Source organism: Lissotriton helveticus, chromosome 1_1 (genome assembly GCF_964261635.1).
Source record: "Lissotriton helveticus chromosome 1_1, aLisHel1.1, whole genome shotgun sequence".
In the NCBI taxonomy this organism is placed as follows: Eukaryota; Metazoa; Chordata; class Amphibia; order Caudata; family Salamandridae; genus Lissotriton; species Lissotriton helveticus.
Window position 1 is genome coordinate 1,284,309,761 of NC_136057.1, and position 18,590 is coordinate 1,284,328,350.

General features: G+C 44.6%; 1 protein-coding gene across 5 annotated transcripts in view; it reads right to left on the reverse strand.

Annotated features, from left to right (window-relative positions):
• The window catches only part of CADPS2 (calcium dependent secretion activator 2), a 2,489,915-nt gene that overhangs the window by 1,856,070 nt on the left and 615,255 nt on the right, over window positions 1-18,590 (reverse strand). For all 5 annotated transcript variants that reach the window (XM_078680818.1, XM_078680809.1, XM_078680789.1 and 2 more), the window contains exon 4: window positions 1,538-1,618. In XM_078680818.1, the coding sequence (XP_078536944.1) occupies window positions 1,538-1,618 (81 nt within the window). The remainder of the gene's footprint in view (window positions 1-1,537; window positions 1,619-18,590) is intronic.

The window sequence follows — 18,590 nt, forward strand, 5'->3', positions numbered from 1 at the left end:
ACAGGATACTTAGGTGAATTTTTGGTGTTCCCCCTGCCTGTTCTACCTATAGTTCGCATTATGAGCTGTGTTGGACTACGTTGAGGATATTACCCTGCTTTTGTGGTGTTCAGTTTGGGCAAATCCAGACACCTCACTTAATAGGGAGGTAATTGAGGCTTGCCTACCGTGAGAGAGAGCCCTGAAAATCCACTGGTTAAGTTATGTCAAGCCAGAACTGACGAAACTTGGAAGGCAGACCTTTTTTACTAACCCAACTTCCATAACTCAAACTGATTTGAACTGGGTTAGAATTGCTTTTAGGACCAGGATGAAAGTCTGCAGGGCGGAGTTGGAATGTAGTTAACTGTCAGGGAGTATTTGGATTTTCATAATTCCTTACCCCTGTAAACATATTTGGCATGGTCTGACGACTCCTAGGACAGTTTACTATTAGCCAGGTTTAGGGTAGGATTTGTGAGGTGGCAATTTGGGTTTACCCTTCGTCAATTCGATCCATCCAAAGTTTAAATGTTTGTCCCTGTGATGAATCTTCTTCACAAAAATTGTTGGATTTTACTTTCTTCTGTCAATTGTATCTTGTTTTTACTAAAAAGGTTTCTAATTCCTATTATTAAGTAAAGGGAATCAGAAGTTCTAGAACAGCCTTGGTCTATCTGAAGCAACTGGCCCCATGCAACTCTATCACATTTTTTCCCCTTTCTAAAATGTGCCCTCAATAGAAGGAAATGATTGAAGTTTAAAGGGGTGGATATTTTAAGGGGTCTACATTTTGGTTTTATTAAGGGGTCTGTGGCGGTTGACAATTTCAAATGAATTACAATTTATCTGGGCATGTGCTTTCCTATGTGGGTTGTTTATTATCACTCTCTTAATAATCGACTTTTTAGAATGTTTACTGTAACCAGTGCCTAGGCATGAAGGAAACAAATGTATACATTTGCATCAATGGTATACGGTGGAGGGATGATTTACCTTAACTTTAATGAGTCTCGTAAGCCACAACTATGTTGCATGCGGCTCGGTTTGCTGCTTGTTTTACGATATGGATATGTACTTGTTTTGTTTTGATGTGCTTTTATGGCTACTTACTGTAACCGAAATAAAGTGACTTGTGCTTGTACTAATGTATCCTGGTGATGGCAAACTGCACCTGCACCTTGGAAGATTTGTGAGGTGGGGACCTTGTTTAAAAATAGCTAGGGCACTAAAACAAAGCTACTTCCGCCTGTGTTCAGTTAGCGATCTGACTGCATCCATCCATGCATATTCATCCACACATTGGGGTGGAAGTCGGTATGCAGTCAGGACGTCGTCATTCCAAACAGGAGTAGTGCTAATTAGAATACAATACAACAGTTAATGAGTACTAGAGATGGGGCTTTCGTTATAGTGTTAGTGGTGAGGAGGTTAGGCTTTTTTATATGCAATACCCACTTTGCCAAATTAGTCCTATCTTTTCGTCACACACGTGGCTGTTAAATCTCAAAAACAAACGTTATTCCTGGCAATATAGGATCATGAACCATCACAGTACCTTTGCCATCTGTTCAGCTAGCTGTAAACGTCCATCGAGTTCTCTTCTGATTTGAGCGGCTTGTTCGTCTGCATTATCAAGCTACATGATAAAAAGATGACATATTTGACACATTAAATAATGTAACATATCCTTCTCCTTTTTTCCTTAGTTAAATTGTGCAAATTGAGGCATTAGCCTTCACTATAGAACATGTTCGCCTACAAAATGTTTCAACATAATATAAAATAAATTACTTTGGATCTATAGCAACTACTTTTATTGTGCTTCTTTTTATTGCTTAACTTTTATTTAAATAAAGCTGGTTATAGGACGGAAGCTTACAAAGACATAAAAGGATTTCCCAGGAGGTTTTAGTCTGTTAACTAAAACAACTGTTCCATTCTAAATTTGAGAAGGCAAATTAACTAATTAAGTATAAATACAATATCTTCTGTCTTAAAAATCTATTGGAATTCTATAACAATGAGCAACTCACCCTAGCCCAATCAAATATGACTATTACATTTTGAAGGAAATGTAAAAAGAAAGAAACAACGAAAGAGGAAATGAATAAAAGAACGAAGGTAAAACAAAGAAAAACCAATCAATATTTTCTCACCACATTATGATAGAAAAGGACAAACCGTGATATTTGGCTATGCATGACATTCCTCAAAACAACTCCCAAATGCTTCAATATCATTTAGAGCAAAATCAAGCTAATGAAATACTTCCTGAGACTGCAAGGGTTGTGATATAGCCATGCTTTCTGCACATACTGTTATATTCAACCTTCACATGTCATACGGAATTTGTTGAACTGAAGAGGGGAAAAATTCCAGAGGTCAGTTGCGGTGACATGCCTTACTTCTTGGTATTTAGTGATGTTGCTCACAACTCCATTTAGAACTTAAGAACACCCATCCATGTATTTCACCATTATTGGGATCTGGAGACACCCATGACACCATATTTGCTAGAACTTTATTGACGTAGAAAAATATATTGTCACAACTTGGTCACTACTTACCTGCTCCGTGAGTTTAGAACACTGTGAGAGGTGTATATTGACATTTGTACACTTTGAAAAATGACTACTCTTGAAAAAGAAAATGATTACGAGCATCAGTGGTAAGAAGAAAACAAACACTAATGTATGAGAGTAACAACGTACCAGCTACTCTTGGGAGAGTGCACACTGCGCAGGTGTACCCTCATTTGAGGTACTCATGTGCATGTCACCAGTGCTGACAAAGGACGTGGTATCCTGGCTTCAAATTCATGCCATATTTACTATGAATAATTCTTTCTTACCAGATATCGCAGGATTAGCCTACCACTATCTCAACCTTACTTAAAGTATTATTATTTTACTTATTGTCCCACACCCTTATATATGTTAACACCAAACAGAAGACCAATGAAATTGGAATATGCAAAATTATGTTGTTTAGATTTAATTGTGAATTACATCAGAAAACATTAAAAACAGAGTACATAATTTTTCATTTGAACACAAAGTTCCCTTTTGCCTTTTAAATTGTCAAACATACATATTCCAATTCGGATTGATTGCATATGGAGGAAAGTTTACAAAAGCGGAAAAAAGATTTCCACTTGTTTGCTTGCCAAATTGGAATAATTTAATTTCCTTAATTTGCCACGTTGTTGCATAAGAAGGATGTATTTCAGAGCACTTTTTAAACGAGAGTAGGAAAAGACAAACTTAGATGGAAGATTGAGTATATACCTACTGCTCTATTGTATGTCTTAGTCAGAACAATTCGCCAGGCATTCTGTATGTTTTTTCCCTCTGTGCACTCAGACCTTGGAATATACCTAGGTCTTAAATTGTAACCTTTTTCTTCTTCCTTTATCATCTAATATTTAAACATTATTATTTTGCTCGGTTCTGTCAATTTTGTTTTTGAGCACATTGGGTGATGTGTTATGGGTATGCCTTCCACGTTAAAACTGCAGAACACGTAATCCATTTATATGTCCATTTTTGGAGTGTAGGGTAGAGCCCTGACAGGATATAGCTGCTGTAGGTATGACCTAACTGCTTTTCACAAAATAAAGAACTTCCCTCCTACCTGAGTGACTTCAGTCGCTTGTATGAAGACCCTGCACCTCAACTACAACACAATCATTACAACATGTTACATTAATTGATTTTATTGTATTTAAAATATTTATGAAGCGCACCATCATCCCTTAAGGGATATCCCAGTGCTGGACCAAAGAGACTCAACTCTTCCCACTCATCAGCACTAAAGGGGGAATAACCAAGTCTTCAATAATTTCCGAAATGCCAGGGGGTTTCTCATTGAGACAAATTTCCAGGGGTAAAGAATTTCAGTGGAGTGCTGTTAATTAATTAATAGAGCAGCCACAAATTCTGGCTTTCTTAATTCATCTACTGCAAACCAAGGCTTAACTTGGATATTCAAGCGCTCTTGTAGGCTCATAGAAAGCCACTCGGCCACATAATAAAGCTGGCCCTGAATCATGGTGTAGTGTGTCGATTTAGATACCCTTATATAGATTTTCCCGATTCATGCCCTTATATAGTTACAATTCACATTGCCCTTATTTAGGCATAGGAATGCAGCCCTTATTTACGGACTGCTCATGCTAACCAAATACAGGTATGGTCAACTACATCTGATCCTCTTTGTCACAACGAGTTCTTGGAAAACCAGACTCTTAAGCCTTTAGAACTTCCCCTTGCCTGGATATTGATTTCTCAAAGAACTCATTTATTATTCATGAACATCTATTCCTTAGGGGTTCATTCATGACGTTCTTATGCCCGACTTATACGTCAATACCGGCATTCCTAAACACCTTCAAGGTATAAATATACCTTCACTTGCTATGGCAAGGCACGGTGCGGTTCGGCTACTTACTTGCATGACGCGGCTCACCACAGCAAATCCCGAAGGAAGTCAACTCCCCAACTGACGCACTGACCAGACGCTGTCATCCTCCTCATCGAGAATCCAGCTCCAGTGTTTCTGTCTTCCCTTGCGTGGTGTTAGAGATTGAGTACCGGGAAAGAGATACCAACCTCTCTCATTCTAAGGTATAGAGCTGATTAGAACCTAGAGAAACCTTTGGCAATTCTTGGCACAACCAAACTAAACTAAACTATAGCTAAAACAGCACCTACTTCTTCCCTCGTACTAGACTTAGGTAAGGTACACTGGGGTAGGATTCTTTTAGAAGCACCAGTTGAGTATTTTAGCCTGTGTTATTTATGTATGTATTTTTATATATGTCATAGCTACAGTCCATGCTATTGTAGCATTATTTTATCTTACTGCTACCGCTGTACACATTATACTTCGCATTCTGTCTTATGATTGTAGCAGTTCATATCTCTTGCATGAGAAAGAAGACTGTTCAATGAACCCTTTAATTGAAACGCCTGTCTCTATTTCTGTGAAACTCTGTAGAAACAAAGCATACACGATTGACTCAGTGAAACTGTAATCTATTGTTTCCACCACTCTGAAGATATTGTTCTGACTCTAAGGGAAACATAGTTGTCATGTTTATGCGGTTGTCAGAAACTAATCCCTTCTTGTTCATTCGAGAAAGTTTCTAGTGACCTCTGAATTAGCTGGCACACACAAGTAATTAAGTTAAATGTACTCGATAGAGACATACTGACCTTAGTCCTATGTCAAATTTATAATGTATATTATTCCAATGTTCAGAGCCTATTAGGGATATAGGAACTACACTACATGGCGCCCAACGGTTTGGTAAGACACTAATTTAATGCTAGGTACTGAAGCAACTCAGTCGTGTTTTTCTCAGAGACCTCCTAGTCATAATACGCCAATAGACGTCTGGAGTGGGTATGGGATAATATCCGCCATAGCGGAGTAGGACGAAAAACTCCTATGCATTAACTTTTTTGGTTTGTTCAACGTTGAAGGATACAGTGTTCCAAAATATTGTGCACCTTCTCTTTGTTCCCTTGAAACTTGCTCTGTAACTTTCATTAAACAATGGCTGACAAAGCCAACAACACCGAAGACGGTGGAGCTACAGGCAACAACGCCGTACTAGCTTTTAACTTAACAGGTTTCCAAGAAACCGATGCGAATGCTAGAATCATTCCTCCAAATTTAAGGAGAGCCATCACTCTAAAACTTATAAAACATGGCCTAACATCACGAGGTGGTAGAGCAGTTTTTGTGATAGAGGCACATGAATATCACCAGACAGAGGTATTCTATTCATGGATAGTATTCCCAGAATCAAATCCAGTAACACATGTGTTTCACTTCTACAAAGAAGACGATCCACCAGAGGAATATATTCCTTTCGAGGATATTGAAATTCCACTCACATACCAGGAGCATGAGCTCTGGTTTAAAGGCACCCTAAAACATTTAAATCACATTACCAGGCTCGGTCCACTAGGAAGACCAGGAGCAACATGGTAGGCCTTAACCGGCTACACACCTGACCCTGACATTGAATCAATGTCGGACGAGGAATTACTTAGTAACATACACATTTTTTTTATATATCTCTGTTTATTTGCACAAGAAAGCTTGATGGTCATTACACGCAGGAATTCATAACGTTTACAGTGTTACATAGACAGGATCTTATACAAATCTCACAACTTCAATAGAATATATGTTGGTAACAATACATATCACATTAAGGTGTTACTGGTTCATCAAGGGAATGGATCAAGGGAGGCTCACACAGGTTGCCACAGTACTCGTTCCACTTTGACCAAATTGCTATCCATTTCTGGGGGCAACCCATGGCCACATAGACTGTCTTCTCTTGCAACATTCACCAGTCCATGTCCTTCTTCCATGCACTGAGCGTTGGCGGTGTTACTGCCCCCCATAGGCGTGCTAAGTTACGTTTTGCAATAGCCTGACCAAGAGTCGCCCATGTTCTGCCTTTTGCTGTCATATCTTTGGGCTCCCAAATGTTTAAGAGGTGCCTTTTGACCTCGAGTCACAATTCTACCTCCCAGACATTACGCTTAAAGTTGTGAACCTGTTTCCAGTAGGTTTGCATCAGGGGGCACTCCCATATTATGTGCACGAACGTCCCCATCACCCCACACTGTCTCCTACAGAGCCCTTCCTCACTCCTACCCATCAATACAAGTCGGGTATTGGAAATATCCAGCAGTGTGTCCTCTGGGGGGAGGATTCCGTGAGGGGTGTTCCGGGTAGAATGTTGGCCTGGAGTGAGTGCTTGATCTGTGCGTAACAAAAGTATTCCGTTTGTGCTAATTCATATGTCTGCTGTAGGGAAGCAAAGGACACCATACCATTGGGCCCCCATAGGTCTTTTATACGGGAAATCCCTATCAAGTCCCAGTTACGAAACCCTTTAGTGCGACTCAGTGTGCCCAGCTTTTCAGAAACCCAGAACGGGGTAGCCAGCGTAAGTTTATCAGCTCATCCCAGGTTGCGGCTCACAATGGGCCAGAGTTGTACCGAGTGTCTTGTAGGCCCTGTAAGGGGGTATTTGTTAGGTTTAGAGTAGAGTGCCACGTCGAAGTTCCCACCGAGAGGAGCCACATATCCATCCCATAGCGGGGATCATCCCCACCACAGTACGTGCCCTGGTTTATGGCTGAGAGGTGAGCTGCCCAGTAGTATTTCCAAATGTCCGGGAGTGCTATTCCACCATCGTACCACCCTAGTGTAAGTTTATGGAGTGAGATGCGTGGTGTTCCAGCCCATAATAGGTCCCTCTGGGTGGCCTTGATGTCTGTAAATACTTTCCCGGGACAAAATCTGGGTAATTTTGGAGAGCATATAGGAAACGCGGCAGTGTCATCATCTTGAAAAGAGCTGCCCATCCCAGTAGGGACAGCGGGAGCGTCTTCCAAGTGGTGGTGTCCCTTTTGAACCTCTGCAGAGGTGGTAAGAGGTGCCTCTCATACCGGGTCATCAGATCAGTGGAGATGAAGATACCAACATATGCGAACCCCTCTGTGACCGTCTTAATCGGGCAGTCACGCGGTATAGAAGGAGGGGGGCGCTCTGCAGGACGTAGAGCAACGATTTACCCCAGTTAATCCTGTATCCGGAATTTCTCCCGAAACTGGTGAAGATGTCTAAGGCAACTCTAAGTGACTTGGAAGGGTCGGCGAGGTATAAGAGGATGTCGTCCACATAGATCAAAATCCGATCCGCCCACCCTTCAGCCCACCTGAGCCCCCGTAGTGAGAGGTCTTGCTGTATCTAGGCCGTGAGCGGCTCTAAGGAGAGGGTGAAGAGGAGGGGTGAGAGGGGGCAGCCCTGCCGCGTCCCACTCTCCAATGTGAATACCTCTGAGATCTTTGTGTTGACCACTAACTGAGCTAATGGCTCAGTATAGAGGAGAAGTATCCACCCAATGAAATTAGGGCCGAAACCCATCTTTTTGAGGACTGCCATCATATATGGCCATTTAAGCGCGTTGATTGCCAAGTTAAGTGCGGTGTTGCAGCATGGCATACAGCCCGATTAGTCCGGGTGGATCAATTTGTTGATTATCGGCTTGATCCTATTTGCGAGCAGTTTCGCGAGTATTTTGGGTTCCGCATTTAATAGTGAGATCGGCCTGTAAGAGGCGCACATCTCTTTGGGTTCCCCTCTTTAGGGATGGCTACCAATGTAGCGATGTGCTGGTCTCTCGACAGTTTCCCCAGCACTTTAATGTCCTCGAACATACCCTTAAGGTGATGGCCCAGGCTGTCGGGTTTGAGCTTGTACAGTTCAATAGGGAGGCCGTTGGGTCCTAGGGCTTTCCCAGGCTGGAGTTCATTGATCGCCTTGGCCAGCTCTTCCGTAGTGAGCGCACCCTCCAAGGCCTCTCAGTCGTTGTCAGAGACAGTGGGTGGCCTAATGTCAGCCAAGAGCACGGAGGACTCTTCCTCCGAGAGCTCCGATCCCCTTCGGTACAAATTTTTGAAATGTGCAGCAAATTCACAAACTATCTCCTGTGGTTCAGTGAGGAGGGTGCCCTACCCGTTCCTGACCTCAGCCACCACCCTCTGCGCTCTCTGTTTCTTGTCCAACCAGGCTACTAATTTGTTAGCCTTGTCCCCTTGGTGGTACAAGCGGCCGTCCCTGTCTCTCGCTAGGTTTTTAGCGGCATCAGTGGTCAGTGCCTTGTATTCGGCCGCCTTTAGCTTCATCTGATGCAGAGCCTCCGGATTTCCATCAACTTGAGCTGCAACCTCCAGAGCGAGAAGGTCATGCTCGGTGGTTAGCATTTGTTTCTCCTTTTCTTTGCGTTGTCCGGCAATTGTGGAGAGGGCTTCACCCCTTATTACTGTTTTGAACGCTTCCCAAAGGACGGTAGGTGACTCCACTGTCCCTTCGTTTTCTTGGAAGTACTGGCCGATCGAATGGGTTATCTTCTTTTTGGTCTCTGGGTTGCAGAGGAACTAGGGATTTAGAGGCTTAACACAGCCTACTGTTTGTTCCCCTATAGTGAGGTGAACCCATATGGGGGAATGGTCGGATATGCCTCGTGCCAGGTGCTTGATCTCTTGGATGGTAGTGTCGTGTTGCAGAGGCATAAGGATGTAATCTATCCTAGTGCAAAAAATGTTGAGACCCCCTCTAAAGCAATTTACTACTTAAAGGCCAGGGAGAAGAGGGGAAATAACAAACAGTACAAGAAATGCTCCCTCATGACCTAAATGAAATTACTTTCAATTTCAAAATACATTTCAACTATGGGCTATTCAACCAAAAAATCAATAACATATCACAGCATATTTATTTTGACCTTTTTTATTTTTTTCCTCTGTTGTTATTCATTTATCTTTGTTCATTTTCAACATTTATCAAAAATACATATATCTATAATTTACAATGGTCTCTATTACAAACTTATTATCACAATTACAGTCTATTCACACCCAGGAAGAGAACAACCCACACATACCACTCATACATACATATACATTACATCCATATCCCATCCACAACTCTACAAGGCTATCCCAATTTCCACGATTAGTTGTTTTTTAGTCTCTGTGACCCTATACAGGGCTGCTGCTAAAAAGTAGGCTTGTAAAAGGACTTGATCAACGCGTTTCGATGGCATAAAAGGACATAGGAGCCACCTTCATCAGGACCCGCCAAATAACACCTATGGTTCTCACACCCTGGGTTTACTGTAATTGAATATTATCACAAGGGCAAAGACCTTCTCAATAGTGTATGGAATAACTCCCACATCGATACCGTTATACTAGACAAAAAGGTAGCGACTCCTCTCTGCTCTTTAACCAAGGAGTTTGGATGCTAAGGACCCACTGCTGCACACAATAATCTTAGCTATGTGATTAATAAAAATTCACAATATTCTTCTCCTTTTTTTCAAATGCTGGTGGTTGTCATATTTCCACAGAACGACCTGGGTCAGGGCCTTGTCTTCCCTTCAACTTCGTTGTACCACTATTTTGATTGGCGTATTCGTCCCCAAGGTCGACCTTTTGCGGGAGATGTCGATTCATTGAGGCACTCTACTTGGGGACGGATACGCAAATCAAAATAGTGGTACAACGAAGTTGAAGGGAAGACAAGGCTTTGACCGAGGTTGTTCTGTGGAAATATGACAACCACCAGCATGTGAAAAAAATGAGAAGAATATTGTGAATTTATATTAATCCATGTCCCCTAGCCCATTGACGTTCCAGCTGAGAATTTTTAAACTTTTATCCCACACCCAGTTCCGGGTGTGTCGAGCACACCTTCCGCCTGGTTGGCGCCGCCCCGAGGACCTTAGACCCCCGATATCCTAAGAAATGTTTATACGTTATGTTACAGATTGTAGAGGTCTGTTGATGTAGTCACTCCAGTTAATATGGATCTTTTAACATCTCTGTGCGGCCCTCGTACTAGGGCTGCTTGATCTCGAACGCCAGGAGTGCTGACTCAGTCTGTCGGTGTCCTATCTGCCGTCTGATGAACCCGGTGACTTGGCACGTGTATCTCTCCCTTCGTCACCTGTCGCAGTCGTCAATGTCTGTGCGGTGCCTCTGTCTAGCCAGTCTTGTACCTCCGATGGCGTAGTGAAAAAGAGGGATTTTCCGTCGGCCATGATTTTGAGCTTCGCGGGGAAGAACATCATGTATTTAATACCATTTTCCGAAATGTCGCTTTCACCCCCATCAAAGGAGCGCCGCTCCCGTTGTACTTTGAGTGTGAAGTCTGGGAAGAACCTGACTGTTGCATTTTCGTATTGTAAGTCTCCCAGCTGTCTGGCGGCCTGCAGGACGGCATCACGGTCCCTGTAGTTGAGGATTTTCGCGTTGATGGTCCTCAGTAGTGCTCTTGGCTGGGGCCTGGGGATTGGCGCGCGGTGCGCCCTCTCAAAGGTAAACATGGTAGAGAGCAGTTTCAGTTTCAAATAATTGAGGATCAAATCTACGAGGAAGAGGTCCACACTAGGCCTTTCTGAACCCTCCGGAACTCCTACCACCCTAATGTTGTTCCTGCGGGCCCTCCCTTCCTAGTCCTCGAGCTTCAAGGCCACCTGACGGAGTTGGTGTACAAGTTCATTGACCCTCTGCTCGAGCTTCTTGGAGGAGGCTTGGAGCTCCCGGATGTCCGTCTCATTAGTTCTGGCCTTGTCTGACGTCTTGTTGAGATCAGCCTGTATGAGGTTCATTTCAATGGACATCTTATCAATTTCAGTCTCGAGGGTAGTCCCTAGACATTGGATGGCCTCCTTTATTGAAGCTACGGAGGGCTCAGCTTGCGCAGTTAGCTTCATTTTGTGGTCTCCCTCATCTGGTCCGCTGTAAGCTGGGTTTTCCTTAACTTCTGTGAGGTCGTCCTGTTAACCCGCTATAGGCAGGTACTGGCAGCGATCGTCAGGTCTTTCTTGCCGTCCCTCAATGTTGCAATGTCCCTCCGTCACTCAGCAGGATCTTCGACCGTTTTTCCCGGTGGGCGTGCGGGTCGCCACTCTCTTAATCCGAAGCGCGCGCCATATGCCAGCCGGGCCTTCTGTCACCGCTTCAGGCCCTCAGTCAACCCACGGGTTTGTCCAAGGTGGATGCTGCGGGTGCTCCTGCTGGGCCCCTTTCCGCCAAGAGAAGCTGTGTATCTGAGTTACTGTACTTCAGAGTGGCTATCACCTCTGGGGGTGGGCACAGTTCAGTGTCGTGCCGCTGTCTACCTCGCACTCCTTCCCGCCTCCATACTAGCGGCAACTGGGTAGTCCGGCGTCTTATCCCCATCGGCCCACGGCCTGTACCCCCTCACGGTGCCTTTGTTCAGTCAGGAGCTCTCCCCCCAGTGCCCAGCCGGGCGGGTGGGCCGCTGGAACGCAAGGAGGCCCCTCGTGGGTGGAGGCACGTCTCAGGATCCGCGGGTGCCCAAATCTGTAATTGCGTGATTTTTCAGATCTCTTATGCGGCCCGACATGGCTGGCACTCACCCAATAGCTGTTGGGGCCTCACAGGGCCTCGCCGAGTCTCGACCTCACCGCCCTCTGCATGTCACAAGGGTCGCGGCCCGCTGCGCGGTCCCCTTCGGCTGTGAGAAGTGGAGTAGTGGGGACGCCAAGTCCGGAGCCCACCTTTCAGTGCAGGCGCCGCTGCGGGCCTCAGCATCGGGCCTTTGCGTAGGCGGCAGGGGGAGTGTCCGCCTTCCGACTCCCGGCCCCTCCGGGCCGCCGCTGCGAGTTCTGGGCACGCAACAGTGAAGGAGGCATCTCAGAGCCTCCGGTTTTGGTGTCAGGTACAGCTGGCTGTTGCACGATCTTTACCACGGCACTTGGATGCTGCCTGCAGGATTGTGATTGGATTTAAGGGGGAGTTTGGGGCTCAGTTCCGGCGGAGCTCTCTCCTAGGCGGCCATCTTCGTTGGCGCCAAGTCACACCCCAAACATACAAAATTTAATAGAATTATACAGTTAAAGGTCTTTACTAAAAACACTCCTACATCTTCTAAAAAGAAGTGGAAAAATAGCAAACAACCTTCCAAAGAGAAGCGTTCTCATTCCCGAGGGAGGTCTCCTCAAAAGGAGCCCTCTGAAAGGAGGTATAGCCTCAGGAATAGGGATAATTTGAGAAAACCTGACAGCTATCAAGACACTGATACACGTTCCTCTTGTACCTTTCAGATATCATCACAGACATCCGAAAGAAGAGGACGGTCAGACAACAAGAAAGAACGCGTGAAGTCCATAGACGATCAACACGTTCAGAAAAGCAAACCAAAACCTCAATACACCAAAAAGAAGGTAGCAGGTCTAAAAATCAGACATGCCGAGGATCTTGAGGACACAACTCAAGAATTAAAAATGGGCTCAGACAATGCTGGACAGCGCAGCAGAAGTAACAATAGCTCACCAGAACCTAAAGGAACTTCTGGAGACAGTGGACTTGAATGAGGATATTCAAGTTGAAACTGCTGACACCAGGGTTAGCTCTCCACATAGGTTGTATGACATAACGCTCTGGATGGAGGGAGACATACCAAGAAAAGTGAAAGCACTCTTTTGGGAGCAACTTTCTAAAGGTTATGATATACTTCTAGCTGAACAAGACTGGCCACCAGAATTTGTCAGGGAGTGCCCACATGGCGAAGACATCATTATTCCAGCCTTCTCTAACCATATTCCAGTACATTTAAAATATACTTATGCCAGGAAATGGGCAGTTGCCCTAACTCCAGCATTATGCAAAAATCATGTAGGATGGGATGAGGATTCACCTTACCATAAAATCCAGTAAAAAAATCAACCAACTGCACAATGGCAGTACCCAGTTTAGCAAGAAACTAAAAAACAGGTAAGGGAGAGTTTAGATCAACTTGAATACCAAGGGGTGATTGAAACATGCACCACATTAATGAACAATCCTTTGTTTCCTGTCTCCAAACCAGACAATACAGATCATCTAGTTTTGGATTACAGACATCTAAACTCTTGTGGCAAAAAATTTGCAGTGCAAAATGCACATAGTACAGCATTAATGAATAACATTGTGCGTAAAAAATATAAAACCACATTGGATATTTCAAATGGTTTCTTTTGTCAAAACATTGCACCTGAAAGTAGGTTTTTGACCGCTTTCTCAATAATGGGGACACAGCGTCACGTCTGTCGTCTCCCTCAAGGATTCAAGAATAGTCCTGGGTTATTCTCAGCAAGGGTAACAGAGTTACTACAAACTCACGATGACGAATCATTGTCATATGTCGATGATATTTATCTGACAGACGATGACCTGGACAGGCACTTAAACAGGGTAAATACCATTATTCTGGGTTTCACCTCTGAACGGTACAAATTAAATTTTAAAAAATCACGAATTGCCCATCTCAACGTCCTTTTCCTAGGATATGAGTTATCAAGTGAAGGCAAAAACCTGGCAGCCAACTTTTTAGAAAAGTGTGCGCTGCTCCAACCTCCAAAAACGCTGAAAAGCTTACAGTCAATTCTAGGATTCCTGAATTTCGGAAGAACATACATTCTAAATTATGCAGAAAGGGTTAAACCTCTCTACGAATTAATCAAACCTGATTTTAAAACAATCAATTGGACACAAAAACACACAGAAATGTTGCGTTCACTACAAACAGACATATAGCAACAAAACATTTACAAAAGCGCGTAAATGTACGCAACTTAGTGATCTGGATAATTCCGGGTCAATGCGGATTCACCTACCTAACTTTTAACAAAATGAAAAAGTACCAATTGCATACAAATCACATTTGTACATACAAGCAGAACTGAAATTCACTTCTACGGAAAAAATTCTGACAGCAGTTCAAACCGCTGTAGCGAAAGAAAGAAAACAAGTTACTTACCTGTAACTACGGTTATCCAGTATTGGTATCTTTCATAGATTCACATGCCTGAATCATTCCCCGTCGTCGAGGCGGGAGTCCCACGGTAAATAATATATATAATAGCAGTGCCTAAAATTTCTTGTAGTAGGCTGGAAAAGCCTAAAGGCCTAACTAGGCCTCAAAACTTAGCAGCCTATCTACATCATTATGTAAAAAGACCTGAAATAGTAGCCTCAGCCAATCAGCTGTCCTCACCCTCTAGAACCTTCCCAGCTCAGGCAGTTCTCCTCAGATTTTCACCGCACTTCGTGTGTAAGGGAGTCTCCCTGAGTGCCTACTCAGTTTTTGGATCTTCAAACCTTAAAATGTCTGAAAAGAAGGCTCTTTTCAAACCTTGTGGAACCTGCTTCAAGAAGAGAGTCCATGTGGATGACAAGCACTCGGACTGTATTTATTGCCTGCACCCTTCACATGTGGTGAAGGACTGTCGAATTTGCCGTACCTTCCCTCAGAAAAGCATCAGGGATAGGGAGGCAAGGGTTCTTTTGTGGCTGAAGTCTTCATCCACAGATGATGAGGACAAAGCCTCTACTTCTAGCAAGAGAGCTAGATCCACGGACAATGCTTCTCCTGAGAGAAAGAAAATGTTGAAAACCTCTCAGAAAGCTTCAGAACCCTCTAAGAGTGCATCGGCTTCTTCACCTGTGAGTACAACCCAGGCTAAGACTATCTCTCTGGTGTCTGTACCTACTACTACTTGGACTTCTACCTCCTCTTCTACTTCTGTGGTTACCACTTCAGCTATCACGTCACCTTTGATGTCTGTTCCACCTTTGCTGTCAAAAACCAAGTTACCGTCGTCGAAATCCTTCTCAACGAAGGCCCCGTCGACTAAATCGTCTGCTCCGTCGACGACCGCAAGGCCGTCGTCGACGAAGACATTGTCACCAAAGGACTCGTCGTCGAAGCCACCATCGACGGCCTCGTCGTCAACGAAGGCGTCATCGACAGTCTCGTCGACGAAGATCCGTTTACTGGGACTTCTGCTCATCGGATGCACGGTTCCCCACCAGCAAAGATACAATTCACTCATTTTCAAATGAAAACGTATAAAAGGCAGGATTATTCACATATTTCTCCACTTTTGCCATCGCACATTTTGGAGACATACATGCAAGAGGAGTCGGATGAAGGGGAAGAGGATGATGGTCCCTTTGGGATTGCCCGTCACCCCTTCTCAGTTGAATATTAAATTTCAAGAGGATGATGAAGAAGAGGTTCAGGAACAATATATGCATGACGTTTATTCAACACCATATCAGTCACCTCATACTAGACTTCCTCGGTCTGAGGACACGACACATTTACCAACTTCCTTAATACAGGATTTGCAGGCTATGTTGGCAGATTATCGCCAGAGATTTCCACCCAATGAAGGTGCGCCCGCTGGGTCACCTGTTCCAGTTCCTGTGCCAAGACCTCCGTCGCCAAGAGCTCCATTGTCGCCACAACAACATACTGTTCCACTTCCTCAAGTTGTAGACAGTTCTTCCAATGATGGTGAAGAAAGTAGGGAAGAGGGAGAGTTACCGGATAACACTCCGGTGGATCCTTGGGAGGATTATGTCATCCCTACACCTTCTCCACCTCCTCCCCGTCCTTCAGACTCTCCACCTGAAGATATTGGGGGTTTTCACAATATTATGCAGAGAGCTGCTAATCGATTTGAATTAGTTGTCACAGTTGAGCAGTCGGACTGCTTTTTACATGACTTTAAAGAGGGATATCGGAGAGTGGTCAGAGCCATACCTATTATCTATTATATATGGAAGGAAGGTCTCAATATAATGAAAACTCCAGCTTCCATTCCGGCTGTTTTGCCGAGGATAGACAAAAAGTATCGAGCACCATCTGATACTCCTGCTTGTTTAATCGGTCATCCTCGACCGGATTCGGTCATTTCTCAGGCTGCGCAGCAGAAGTCCAAAAATCCTTCTGCTCCCATTTCAATGCCACCTGACAAGGAGGGAAGAAGGCTTGATGCAATTGGAAAGAAGTTTTCAGCAAACGCAGCAGCATCCATTAAGGCGGCTAATTCTTTAGCTATCCTGGCTCGTTATGATAGACAAATGTGGTCTGAGATCACGGAATATCTTGAGCTGATCCCGGAGGATCAACAGATGGAGGTGCGCAGAATTGTGCAGGAAGGCGAAAGGGCGGCCTCAGAAATTATTGATTGCGCCCTAGACATTTCTAATACCAACTTTAGACAATTGGCTGGAGCAATTGTGCTTAGACGTCAAGGTTGGCTCAAGGCTACCACTTTTAGACCTGAGGTCCAAACCAAGATCTTGGACATGTCATTAGATGGTGAGTCATTGTTTGGGAAGCACATTGATGACGCTTTATTGGCTATTAAAACTGATACCGATACAGCGAAATCTCTTGGAACCCTGCAATACAAGAGGGGGTCCTTTAGAGGAGCAAGAGGTCGTGGCTACTCATCCAGAGGCAATTATTCCAACCAACAAAATGGACAGTATCAATCTAACTACAACAAGCCCTACTACCAATCTTCTTACAGGCAGCCTGCTTCTGGTTCTTTCTCTCGGCAAGGAGGGAAACGGCGCTCAGGCAATCAAGGGCGAGATTCTAACAAGGGCCAATGAGCTTTGCCGGATGTCGGCCACTCCCCTTTCCCTTCCCGTGGGCGCCAAGATTTCCGCCTTTTACCATCAATGGCGGAAGATAACTTCAGATCAGTGGGTCCTGGATTTGGTCAGCAAGGGACACACTTTGGAGTTTTTGCAGAAGCCTCCAACAACGCCGCCCAGGGGTCCCCCTCCCCCTCGCCTGCGCTTACTCTTCAAAGAAGCCTTAAAGATGCTACGCAAGAATGCGATAGAACGAGTCCATCCTTCTCAGAAAGGGATGGGCTTTTATTCTCGCTTCTTCCTTGTGGAGAAAAATTCGGAAGAGTGGCGTCCAATATTGGATCTGCGCAAACTCAACAAATATCTAAAGAAACAGAGTTTCCGCATGGTGACATTGAAGGACATTCTGAATTGTCTCAACGAAGGGGACTTTCTGGCTTCTCTGGATATGCAAGACGCATATTTTCACATCCCTATTCACCCGAACCACCGCAAATTCCTAAGGTTTCAAGTGGCCGGCGTCCATTTCCAATTCAAAGTCCTCCCATTCGGCCTCAAATCGGCCCCCAGAATCTTCACAAAATGCCTGGCTCCAGTGGCTGCAATGTTGAGGTCCCTGGGACTCCAGGTGTTCCCATACCTCGACGACTGGCTGTTAAAAGGTCCAACCAGAAACTCGACAATGGAAGCGGTCAGCAGGACACTTTCACTATTCTCGAATCTAGGACTGACCCTCAATTCACAGAAATCTCAGCTCCAACCTCGTCAACGATTGACTTTTCTGGGAGCAGTCTTGGACACATGCCAGTGCAAGGCATACCTGACACAGGAGCGACAAAACAAGCTCGTAAAACTAGCAAAACAGATATCCGCAAAAAAGTCGCTTTCAGTTCGGATATATGCTTCCCTTCTGGGGATGTGTTCATCTGCGATCAACCTCATTCCTATGGCAAGACTCAGAATGAGACCGTTGCAGGAAGAGTTACTGTCAGTGGAAGCAGGTCGAGGGATCATTCGACGACCGCATCAAAGTCACTGTCAAAATGAAACAGGCTCTTCTCTGGTGGTCAAAGGCGCACAACTTGTCGCCGGGCCTCACCTTTCTCCAAGAGATTCCGGAGTTCACCCTGACTACGGATGCGTCCATGGAAGGTTGGGGAGGTCACCTTCAGGACCTTCAGATCCAGGGAAGATGGTCTCATCAGTACCAACAGATGCACATCAACATCTTGGAACTAAGGGCCAAATAAGAAATTTGATATCAAAGATTGTTTGGCTGTTTTACAGGACTTAAAGGAACTAAGAACGAAACAAAGCAACGTGTTCCTGAAGCCAACCACCACTGGGGAAAACCAACCATCCTAGCAAGGCCTGTCTGGATCCCAAAGCTTGGAGATCTTGTCAGAGAAAAGATCGCAGACAAGAAGGAATTTGGGCCTTCTTACAGACAACCAGTACCTGTCCTAGCAATCTACAGAACAATAACAGTGATACTGCTGCCCCTTGCTGGTAAAAAGGAGAACCGATTTGTGTCTATCGACCTGAACAAACCACACTATGTGGCTGATACTAAGCAGTAGGCCAAGTGGACTCTGCCAACGTAGCAGATGC